Source organism: Mesoplodon mirus, assembly GCF_964341445.2.
Source record: "Mesoplodon mirus genome assembly, chromosome: 2".
In the NCBI taxonomy this organism is placed as follows: domain Eukaryota; kingdom Metazoa; phylum Chordata; class Mammalia; order Artiodactyla; family Ziphiidae; genus Mesoplodon; species Mesoplodon mirus.
The window spans coordinates 123,206,132-123,217,987 of record NC_138977.1 but is presented as its reverse complement, the minus strand read 5'-3'; the positions used below and the strand labels follow the sequence as shown (position 1 = coordinate 123,217,987).

General features: G+C 57.5%; 1 protein-coding gene across 1 annotated transcript; it reads left to right on the top strand.

Annotated features, from left to right (window-relative positions):
- Positions 1 to 3,676: 3,676 nt before the first annotated feature.
- On the top strand, positions 3,677 to 4,795 carry TMEM271 (transmembrane protein 271; the record flags this gene model as incomplete). Its single annotated transcript, XM_082604028.1, has 1 exon — positions 3,677 to 4,795. One exon carries the CDS (start codon positions 3,677 to 3,679, stop codon positions 4,793 to 4,795), a length of 1,119 nt encoding a protein of 372 aa, XP_082460154.1.
- Positions 4,796 to 11,856: the final 7,061 nt, after the last annotated feature.

Here is an 11,856-nt window from a genome sequence, read left to right as displayed (position 1 = left end):
ATCTGCTGAGTGCCAGGCGGTGGGGAGGCTGGGCGGGGGGTGGGGGGAACCCAAGATGGACACCGTGATGGGGGCAGGACTGTCCACCTGCACGAGACCCCCCACATGCTGCCATTTCCCCAGCCCAGCCTCGCAGCAGTGCTTCTAAAACACAGCACAGCATCCTTGGGCCTTTCTAGGGTCTCCTCATCCTCAGGATGAAGTCCGAACTTGCACAGCTCAAGACCCTTTATGACAGTATACCCGCTGGTCGCTCTCTGCCCGCAGAGCTCCACAAGCTCTCCGCGACAGGGAGGTGGGTCCTCTCCCGCCTGCTGGCCTGGCCTGTGTCACCTGGCCCTGCTCTCCTTGTGAGCAAAACTAGACTGACATTAGATGCTGTCAGAGGACAGAGCAACCCCAGGTTGGCTGCCATCAACCCATTCATCCATCTGCTCACTCGTCCATTCTGCTCGGCTAGGGCAGGGCCGAGTCCTGATGGGGAGAAGGTGGGGACAAGTCGGACATGGACCCTGCCTGCACTGAGCTCCCAGTCTGGTCGGGAGGACAGACATTGAGACCGCTGGGAGATCCTGCTTGTTATGGGAGACTCTTTGTTAGGAGCTGGAGGGCAGGGAGGTGGGGTGCAGGGAGGTGGGGTGCAGGGTAGTGGGGGGCAGGGAGGTGGGGTGAAGGGAGGTGGGGTGCAGGGTAGTGGGGTGCAGGGAGGTGGGGTGAAGGGAGGTGGGGTGCAGGGTGGTGGGGTGAAGGGAGGTGGGGTGCACGGAGGTGGGATGCAGGGAGGTGGGGTGAAGAGAAGTGGGGTGCAGGGTGGTGGGGTGAAGGGAGGTGGGGTGCAGGGTGTTTGGGGGCAGGGAGGTGGGGTGCAGGGTGGTGGGGTGCAGGGAGGTGGGGTGCAGGGAGGTGGGGTGAAGGGAGGTGGGTGCAGGGAGGTGGGGGGCAGGGTGGTGGGGGGCAGGGGGAGGGCACAGAGTCTGGTTTTGAGTTCTGTCTCCACAGGTCACCCGATTTTGGGTGGGAAGCCTCTGTTAGGATCACAGTGCCAGGTGCCTCAGGGTTTGTTGCAAGGACTGAACAAGAAAGCCCTGGGGAGCACTCTTTACATTGCCAGCAGGACAGAGGGCACCCAACAAAAGTTAGGTCCAATTAAGGGAGCTGAAGCTAAGGTCTAAGAAATGAAAAGGCTGAGGATGTGGCATGGGGAACATAAAGTAGAAAAAGGCAACAGCACATGCCAAGGCCCTGCTTGTGGAAGAGTCATGGCTCATTTAAGGAACATAGAGGTGTTCATGGGGAGGGAAGTGTCTAGTGAGGGGGGGTGTGGCGGGCTCGAGAGGAGAGAGGAGGCCAGATCCCGGAGAAACACTAAACCACAGACCTGCCTAGTTCAGGTCGTTCGATTTGAGAGGCTGCTGCACGACCCCGACCCCCAGCCCGCCCAGGCCGACTCAGGCCTCCTTTCGAGGCCCGGCGCAGGACCAGGCGACGTCAGCTCCCTTCTCCCCGCAAAGCCTAATCAATCGGGCTGCTGCGGCACCGCACTGGGAATGGAGAAGCAGCTCCATCCTTCACGGAGGTGGCTGCAAACCTCGTCTCCCTGGAAACCGAAATAATCATTGGAAGTCAGCTCATGGCAACTCCGCTTACGCGCGTGGGTGCCACGATTATTATACAAGCTGATTTACACACTGTCCTTTTAAAACCTATACACCATAAATGTGAAAGAAGGCTCACTACCCCTACTTTTCTGGCAAGTCGTTATGCATGCGGAGCAGGACGGAATCAGGAGGTTCAGCCGATGTGCTAAAATCTGCGCCCCCCGCTAAAAATACAGCGAAACCCGCTCCTTCTTCGCGCAGCTACTGACGTTCAAGTCGATCCCACGCAAATGTCCAGAGAGCCGCATGAAGGGCGCTCACATATATTCACTGGGCAGATGGCTTCCGTGAAACGTGGGCGAGGGACCCCTGCGCACGGGCTTCCTGGCGAATGCGGGTGAGGCTTTCTCCAGACGCAAGGGGCCTCTGGGGGCTTGTGCCCCTGCTCACCGGGCACCATGACACTCTGTGAAGGAAGGGGCACGACGCTGTGAGTTCTGGGGGACGTCTTCACAGGCCTGAACTTGCCAAACGGGCGGCAGGAACGCGGGTGTGTTCTCAAGCACCCCTGCACCTCCCCCGTCCCCTCCTCCCCCAGCGCATTCCCTAGCCGCTGCCACTCCCGCCTCCCCTGGATCCAGCGCAAAGTTATTTAACGCTGCAATTAGCCGGCAGGGTGAGTCATCGGCTCCCCGTGCCTCGCTGCAGCAGCGGCAGCGACAGTGTGGAAAGAGCCGAGGGCGCGGGCCCAGCCGCTCGGCCCGGTGGGACCTCAGAGGGCTTTCCAGAGACGCCCCTCCCAGGTCTGGTTCCGGGAGGAGGATGGGGGCCCAGAGAGGCCTGGGGGAAGGTCATCTCCACGCCCCACCCATCCCCAAGTCTTCCTCTCCCTCATCGAGAGTTCTTCTCGGCCCGCGTCGGTCGGAAGGAGGCGATTTTACCCTCCCCCGCGCTGCACCCCCTCCCCCGCGTTGCTCTCAGGCCATGAAGCGCTTCTGATGAGTTAACTCACTCGCACCCGCATCTGGGGGAAATTCCTGCATGATCCCTGAGAAGGGCTTTTGAGACTAAAGCGCAACGAGACTCCTCCGAGGTTCTGCCTGAGGCTTCACCTCTAGTTCCGCAACACTTCCACCCCCTCCCCCGCGCGCTCGAGCCAGAACTACCCGGGCGGCGCCGGAGGGTCGCAGCACCTGAGCTCCTCCTCCAAGCCCTCCCCCCCACCCAGCATCCAGACTCCCGCCCTCATCCCGCCAGCAGCCCGGCTCACCCTCCCCCGAGCTCCCCTCTCCCCGTCCCTTCCCGCCCCCCCGCGCTCAAACCTCCTTCCCACCCGGGCTCTTCCTTCTTCCGCTCTCCCCCAGACTCGCCTCTTCCCCTGTCCCACAGTCAGGCTCTCCCCCGTAGCCCCTCAGCGCCGGGGCTCCCCTATTCCTGCCCCCAAGCTGACTTCCCAGGCTTCCTGATTTCTAGCGGGCCGGTGGGCATGGAGTGAGACCCCAGCCCTGTGACCAGGGGAGCGCAAACGCAGGGTCTCGAGAGGTGGGAGGTGCCGGAGGTGGGGCCTGGGGGCATCAGGGGAGGGAGGCAGGGGTGGGGGGTGTTCCCAGAGAGGCCAGGGGCGCTGATAGGGGGAGGAAGGCGGAGAGACGCGGCGCGCGGGCACCTCTCCTTGGGGAGGCAGCAGAGGGGTATCCTAGGGGCTACGGGGGTTGGGGGTTGGGGGGAAGGGGGAAGGGGGGAGGGCGGCGCCTGGGCCTGGCGCACCGGGCCGCGGCTGGGTGTGGGGGGAGCTGAACGTCCTGGGAGGGGCGCCGCGGGCTGGGGAGTGGGCGCGCGCGTCCTGCGGTCCTCCGCGTCGCATCGGTTCCCTGCGCGGGGCCGCGGCGGCGGCGGGAGGCGGAGGATGCGGGCTCCGGCAGCGGCGGCGGCGGCGGCGGCGCGGGCCCGGGAGGACGCGGGAGGATGAGGAGGAGGCCGGCGGTCCGGCCGCGCGGCGCCGGGAGGAGGCGCAGGCGGCGGGGGCGGCGGCGGGCGGCGGCGGGCGCGCGGGGTGCGGGCCGGCTCGGGCGCGGAGGATGAAGTGCAGCATCCGCGGGGCCTGCGCCGCGCTCTCCTCCTGCCTCCTGCTCGCCTGCGCGCTCAGTGCCGCCGCCGTCGGCCTCAAGTGCTTCTCGCTGGGCTCGGAGCTGCGCGGGGAGCCGTTCCGGCTGGGGGCGGCCGCCGGCGCCTTCTACTCGGGGCTGCTGCTGGCCGCCGGCCTCTCGCTGCTCGGCGCCGCCCTGCTCTGCTGCGGGCCCCGGGACGCCCCCCTCGCGGGGCCGGGGCCGGGCCCGGGGCTCGGGGCCCCCGCGGCCCCAGCAGGGGCTCCGGAGGCTGCGCCGGGCGAGCCGGGGAGCGCAGCCGGGTCCTCGGGGCGGGTGAACAGCCAGAACCTGCTCCTGCTCGGCGTTCTCGTCTTCATGCTTGGGGTCCTCAGCGCCTTCGCGGGCGCCGTGATCGACGGCGACACCGTGTCCCTAGTGGAACGCAAGTACTCCCACTACTGCCTGCCCCCGCGGGCGCCGGCCGCGGCCCCCGGCCCGGCCCCGGGCACTGCGGCCGCGGCCCCCGGCGCGCCGCGCGGCCGCAGCACCCTGGACAGCGCCACGTCCGCCAAGTGCCGCCAGCTGAAGGACTACCAGCGCGGCCTGGTGCTTTCCACCGTCTTCAACTCGCTCGAGTGCCTCCTGGGCCTGCTCAGCCTCCTGCTGGTCAAGAACTACAAGTCTTCGCAGGCCCGGCGCGGCCGACGCGGCCGGCGGAAGGGAGGCCGGGCCCTGGCGCGGCCCCGCGGCGGCCCGGGGTTCCGTGCGCAGCCGCCAGCCTCCCGGGCGCGGCGGGGCCGACGGGGCCGGCGGGGGCGGAGGCTGCAGCAGCGGCCGAGCGAGGCTTCCATCCTGTCCCCGGAGGAGTCGGACTTCGCCGCCCCGGGGGACTGCGCGGGCTTCGCGGCGCGCCACTCGGTCTCCTACATCAACGTGGGCGTCTTCCACGCGTTTGACGAGGCGGGCGTGGAGGTGTGCTGCGGGGGGCACCCGTCTGTGGAGCTGCCGGGGTACGCGCCCTCGGACCCCGACCTCAACGCCTCCTACCCCTACTGCTGCCGGCCGCCCTGCGAGGCGGCGCGCCCCTGGGAGCCGAGCCGGGCCTGTTGAGCCCCCGGGCCGATCCGGATGTACTGCGGCCGCCTTCCTTCCCGCCACCGCAGCGAGGGAGGTCGGGGGCTGGCGGGGCGCAAAGCCAGGCCTCTCCTTGGCGACGCATCTTCAGGGGCTGTCTGGCCCAGCGCCTCTTGGGGCCCCCCGCCACAAGACTGGCCCTCCAGTATGATTATTTCTGTGTCTGGGAGGTTTCTCTTCTTTTCTGTGTCTGTTCGTATCCGGACTCCATTTTAAAGTTTACAATAAATGTTTTGGGGTTGGCTCGCCCCACCGCACTTCTCTTTGGCAAGTCCGTTCCCTGGGCGCCCTCCGAGACCCGAGTGAGAGCTCACCCAGAGAGGGTTATTTCGCGGCGGGAAGAACGCTCGCTGAGAGGACAGAAAGACAGAGCAGCTGGTCCTTTAGGAATGGAAGAAGTGAAGAAGCACCCAACAGCAACACTTTGTACACGGATGTGCCTGCTTTTGTTGATACTTTCTTACTGTAAAGCTCTCCATAAACAGTGAAAATGTTTGGTACATTTATTGCAATTTAAAATTGGTGAGTTCCTTTATTAAATTAATTGCCATGTTATTGAAGATATTCATCAAATTGGGGTTAGAGGATGTCGACAGAAATCCGTTTTGGGGGGAAATGATTGAATTTGGTCAGACAAATGTTGAGTTTGAACAGTTGTATTATGTTAGTTGGTTGACTAAATCCAACCTCTTTCTGAGGCTAAATTTCTGTGTGTATATCAGGTCCCATACAATTTCTTTTTCTGGAAACTGGCGATGGGGTTTTTACAGCAAAGCTGAGCTTATTTTGGTTAATACATATGAACAATCCAATCCTATTCTGGAAAATCACAGTCATAGTTTTTCTGGCAAAGATTATTATCCTGTTGATTAATTCATTAATCTGGTGATTTTGAATATTATAGCATTTCATTTGAAATATACCCCTTAAGTAGCCTTAATTGATGTGAAGGTCATACTTTCAAATCATTAGGATATGCATGTGTGTGCATGTTTACACATGCAATATGAAATGCGTTCCAAATGATGGTGAAGTGTTTCCACCCAGTCTTGTGCGCTGACTGGGAGCCAGGCAGGCTCTGAATCTTGGGAAAAGGTGATCCCACTCCCATGTGCTGGAATTGTGGTGCCAGGCAGGTGTGCTGCTAATTCTGAACGTGCTCTAAGCAGAGCCCCACCTTGACCCAAATGGTGTATGCCTCCTACAAAAGGAGTTGAGGATACACTCTGTGCTCTGCTAGGGTGAGCACAGCACAAGACACTTGAGGTGACAAAAGCTACGGAAATAATGTGTAATCTCTCTAGAGTGTATAGGGGGGTCCACTTCTAACTGTGAAAAAGTAGCCAGATTTAGCGTTGGAAATGTAGTTTCCAGGTGCAGGCTCTGGGGTGAGGTCTCTCCTTAGCTCCCAGGTGCACTGCCTGCATCTCAAGTTCCCGTGTACCCAGGTGACTGAGGCCCACATCCAGCCGGGACCTGGCCAGACTGCCCAGCTGCAAAGGAAACTGCTAGAGAGAGGAGGCCCTCTTTCTACTCAGAGAAGTGCAGACCTGTCACCATTCAGTGGAGGTGGCAAAGCCGTCGTGCTGATGCTTGGACAATTACTTTGAAACCTGGGGATTCTGATCGAAGACACCATGGGCAGTGTCTTCTTGTTATGCTCATGCCACCCGAGGAAAAAGAATCATTCAGAGCCAATCTACTAGGTCCTCATCCACAGACCTCTTCAGATAATGGTCCATACTGGGCCTCTGGATTCAGCCAGGCTGAGGACCCGGCCCAAGTAGTCCCACTGCCGGTCCTTATGGCCTGGTGCCCCCTGCCCCCACACCCCCAGCCCACTGGCCATCAACGTAAGTAGAAAAAGTGATAAGTGGCAGCAAAAGTGACTTTTAAAATACTTTTCCCCATCTCCCTAAGCGGCACTCCCCAATACGGCACTGCCAGGCGTTTCCTGCCCCCTGAGCAGGGCTGCTCCTCCCTCCTGGAGCAGAGACCTCACTGGCAGCTGCAAGGCTTACCTTCCAGAACTACACAAGGAGGCAGCCTGGCCAGTGTGTGCCCACTGGCTGGTCACATGGTGGGCTCTTGCGGAAGGCAGATGGGCAGGGACCCCCGGCACAGAGCAAATATGTGAGCAGCACAGACATCAGATGTCAGACCCTCCCATATCCTTCCTGTTTTCTGAGGTTCTGTCTTACACGGTTTGTGCAGCTGAAAATGTTAGATGCCTTATGAATCTTTCAAATTTGCAAGCAAAATCAAGCATCAAACTTTCCTTGGGATAGAGCAGAAGGTAGAACGGGGTGGGGCAGCAGAGAGCATCTTGGGGTGCAGACAGCGGCTTCTCCCCTGTCAAATGTACGTTTGACCAAGAAGCCAGATGGGATTTTTAAAGATGTGTTTCTAACTCCATGAATATGGTTAAGTCCACGTTATAGAGGCTGATATAATGATGTGGGGATACCAGGGTTTTAATTTTTAAAGTTTACTAGAGGAAATAAAATCTCAAATATCCCTACACTCAAATTGTTCCAAAGACCAGTACTCAGGGAAACGAGTGGAGAATCGTGAAGCTGCCCAGCTTCCTTCTAATTGGGACGAACTTCCTGTGATGGCTCCAGAGTCCTGGAAGTTTATCCACCGCGCAAACCCTTCTCATTCACGTTTGTTCTCCTTTTTGAAAGTTTAAGTTAGTTGTTTAGAATTGATTCTTTATGCTCCTTGGAAAATAATGCCAGTTCTTGGAGCTTTCTTAAAATATGGTTCTTATTCTATTTCTCAGAATTATAATAAACTCTTGGCCTGGTGGAGGCCAGACCAAGAGTTTATTATCATGATGAAATACCAAAATTAAACACATTTTAGTGTTTTTACATCACTTAATGCTGAGTTTGTAAGTTACTATTTTAAACATAAAGGTTGTTTACATTTAAAAGAATAATTTAATTAACACTGCACATGACACAGTCACCAAACAAGCCGTGTTTTCTTAAGACTGATGAACCAGTGATCCCAGAGTGCCTGGGTTTACATGCCTCCTCAGGCAGAAGAGGTGCTCTTGGCAACACAAATCGCAACCACAAAACTGAATTTTTGACTGATATTCAATTAAACAATCATTTAATTTAAAAAATAAGGCAGATGGTGTTTGTGGTGAGATGAAACTGCTGGTGAGCAATGTTTTTACTCTTGGCTGGTGTCATGACACCGAGCAGGTGGGAACCTCCAACGTGTACAGAGGCACACACATACGTGTGTACTCACACATATGAATACACACACATGCACACAGTTATGTGCAATGCATGCATACACATATGAGCGTGCACACACATCACATGAGTGCACATACACATAGGAAAGCCCACAAAGGCACACGTGTGCACATGTACACATGCATGCATGTGTTCGTACTCCCACACATACACTTGTTTGCAAGCACATGCACCAGTGTATGAACACACACACACACACACAGCCTCCCCGGCGATGTCTGAGGGCCAGGCCAGTGGCCCTGCCTGGGGCACCCAGGCCGCCAGGTGCAACGTGTCAGGTGGAGTGGCCTGGCCGTGGGCTGGTGCTTTTCCCTTGACAAGGCATCATAGCAGCACCGCTTGGAGGGCACCTGTGGGTGCTGAGCGGGACCACATAGACCTGCACACTCTGTCACATCCAGGTGTGGCAAGCTGGTGGGACGGCTCCTCACCCAGAAGCCAGCACAGCACAGCCAGCCACAGCAGGGATGCGCCGGGGTCCAGGAGGCTGGGGGCAGGCTGAGTTCCCAGGCTCCCAGGCGGCAGTGTTGCTGAGACACTGCTGGGCTTGGTGGGCACTGACCTCTGGGTGACCTCCGGGCCAGGGGAGGGCTGCACGCAAGCCCTCAGTGTTGTTATTGCCCCAAAGCACTGTTTTCTCAAGATGTGAATGAAAATTAATAAATGAGAGACGAAGAAAAATGAATTCTGGCATATAAATAAGTATAACCTCTTTATATACCTGTGTACCTATTTTTATAGGAGACAGAGGCAGCAGCCTAGTGTCCATTGGTTTATTTTCTGGATGATCCAATATCTTTGCTTAATTTGCTACTTTTCAGCCTAGTGATTGACAGGAAAAAACCCCACCAAAATGGAAAAAAAATGTAACTTTGGAAAACAGTGCCCGTACATCATTATGTCCCCAGTTTGAATTCTAAGGACTTACTGGGGAGGTGGGAGAAAGCCTGGTGGTTCCTGTCGCTGTTTATAATGGTTTTCTTAAAATCTCCATGTTTGTTTCATCTAGAGAAGCTGCGATGTGAGTTTCATGTAGAGAAGCCACGATCTCTACTTTACCTTCTTATCTACTATTGATCCTCAACAGAATGTCAATAGAAATCCTGTTACTTTAGGATCAGTGAGATCTGTGTTAAAGCACAACACATTCCACAAAATGATCATTTCCTTCCTGTCTCTGTGTGGCGCTTGTCCTGATCGAGCAGACTGCGTGGTCACGACCACTTGGGCTATACCGAGGGCAGGAGCTCCCAGCAGACCGGGGGTGGGGTGGGGGCGGGGAATGGGGACGGCCCTGACACCTGGAGGAGTGCCTTTCTCCCTGACCCCAGGCTGGCTTCGGCTGCACACCTGTGATGCCCTTCCACTATTCCTACACCGCCAGCCCGAGCCCTTTCTTCAGCTCCACTCCTGATACAACTTTCTCCTAAAACGTGTGTCAGATCGTGCTGTCCTACCCAGAAACTTTCAAGAACTGCCTTTTCTGAAGAAAAGTAACCCTCATGGACCTGGCCCAGCCTGACCCTTCACCCTTCTCTGTGGGCCACAGGGGGCTCCTGTTTGGTGGGGCCGAAGTAGGTGTGGCGACCGAGGCTGGTGTGCTTCCTTGGGGAAGCTAACGGAGCGGCGTCGTTGAGTCAGGGATGAGAGAAAGGGGCACGAGGATGTGGGCCTGGACCTTTGCAGGGGTCTGTGCTGCCTCGGGCGCCTGGACGTTTTAGGAGCTTATCTTAGTTTCCTGGGGCTGTTGTCACAGGCTTCACAAACTACATGGATTAAAACAGCAAGTATTTATTCTCTCACAGTCTGGAGGCCCTAAGTCTGAGGTCAGGGGGTCGACAGGGTTGGCTCCTTCTGGAAGCTCTGAGGAAGAATCCATTCTGTGCCTCCCTCCAGGCTCCTGGGGGCCGGCAGTCCTAGGCGTGCCTGGGCCTGTGGACTCACTGCTATCTCTGCCCGCCTTTGGTGGCCTCCACCTCTGTGCATCCTTCTCTGCCTCTTAAAAGGACACCATTGGCTTTAGGTCCCTCTCTAGTCCAGAGTGATCTGCAAAGACCCTATTTCCAGATAAACCCATGTTCTGGGTGAACAAGAATTTGGGGGGGACAGTGCTGAACTATATTGAACCCAGTACAGAACTCAGTCGAGGCTGAGCGGTTTGCTCCTTCCTTCCTGCCTGGGGCCAGCTCTGAGGACCCCTGGGGACAGGCACCCCTCCCCTGAACCGGGCATAGGCATGAAGCTGGTGGAGACCTCGTCAGCCCTCAGATGAACATTCTAAAAGAAGCTGAAAGAGTAAAATTAATCCCCTGCGGCGAAAACTTTCTGAAAATAAGTTCCATTTGGTGTATGTGCAAACACTTTCAGATAAGAGCCCCGGAGACTGCGGTATTTTGTGAATCCAGCCTGGAATGTATCACTCTCCTCTTCTTGGCAGGTTGGGGAGTGGGTGGCCCTGGTGTCAGAGGCTCTCCTCCCGCTGGGAGACTCCACTCGTGTTCAGGTGAAAGGCCACGGACTGTGTGCTCCCGGCCCCAGGCTGCTCTGAAAGGGGGCTTTTCCCATCTCCAGGCCTCTCTGCTTGGGGCAGCGTGGGACCCTGCTGCGGCCTTGGTCTTGCTCATTTTAAGGGCTTCCTCCCCACCTGCTCTTTCACCTCCCAGCCTTGGTGCACACAGTCCCCTCAGCGCCTCTGCCCATTCCTGGACCCTTGTCCCCGCCCCGTGTCGTGGCCCCGCTGGAACGTAGTCTTTGCTGGGAGCGCCCCTCAGGTGCACCTGCTGGACCACCTGCTCCGCCGGCCCTTGAGGCAGTGCCCCTGCCCCTGCCCAGTGGAGCCGCCCACAACTGTGAGCTCTGCTCCCCTCCTGCCTCCCTCACCTCTTGCCATCCCCATCCCTTCCTGGAGGCTGGGAAAAGCTCCAGGGGCTGCCGGAGACCATGCCCTCACCTGCCCATGCAACTAGCCTTGACGGAGCCTGCATGCCAGCCCCTGGGGTCCCACACCTGTCGCCATCTCTGTCAGCACAGGCATCACCTGATCACGGGCTAACTTGTCTTGAGGGCTCACCATGGGCCAGGCCCCATGTGGCAAGCACTTTGCAGCCACTGCCTCCCCTAATCCTGGAAATGGCACTTTACAGGTGGGAAAACCGAAGGTTAGGGAACGTGCTGTGTGCCCGGGATGGAGCTGGTGTGAGAGCAGCAGTCTGAGCCCAGTGTTGCCCGGTGCCTGGGCCCCTTGCGTGTTGCAGTCACAAGCAGGACCAAGGTTCTGTTCCCAAGTGGCATTTGTGGGAGTTTTGTGAGCCCAGGCGTGGGGTGGGCAGTGTAACAATCTCCAGCTCCCTCCAGACCTCTGTGCCTTCAGCCACCGGCCTGCTCACTGCCCCCTTCAGGGTCTGCCGTGGACCAGCCGGACGAAGAAGACCAAACCGACCAGAACCAGAAGGGAAGGGGTAAGGAATGGAAACAGCACCGACGAATGGGTTCAGAAGGACCAAGACAACTGTTGGTTGCAAGGCAAATTTTATTGCGCTACAGTTGCAGATGATATAGACTAGAGAAGGGAAGGTTCCAGATGGTGGTTTATATGATATAATGACTGTCTTGGCTCAGGGTTAGCTTCCCTGGGAGAAAACCCATAAGCCCAGAACCATCCAAAATAACCTGCACGTGCAGGGGGGAGGCAGCTTTGCTTGTCTCATTTTACATTCTTTCTGATCTCTGGGCCCTGGTGATTTATCTTCCATGGAATGG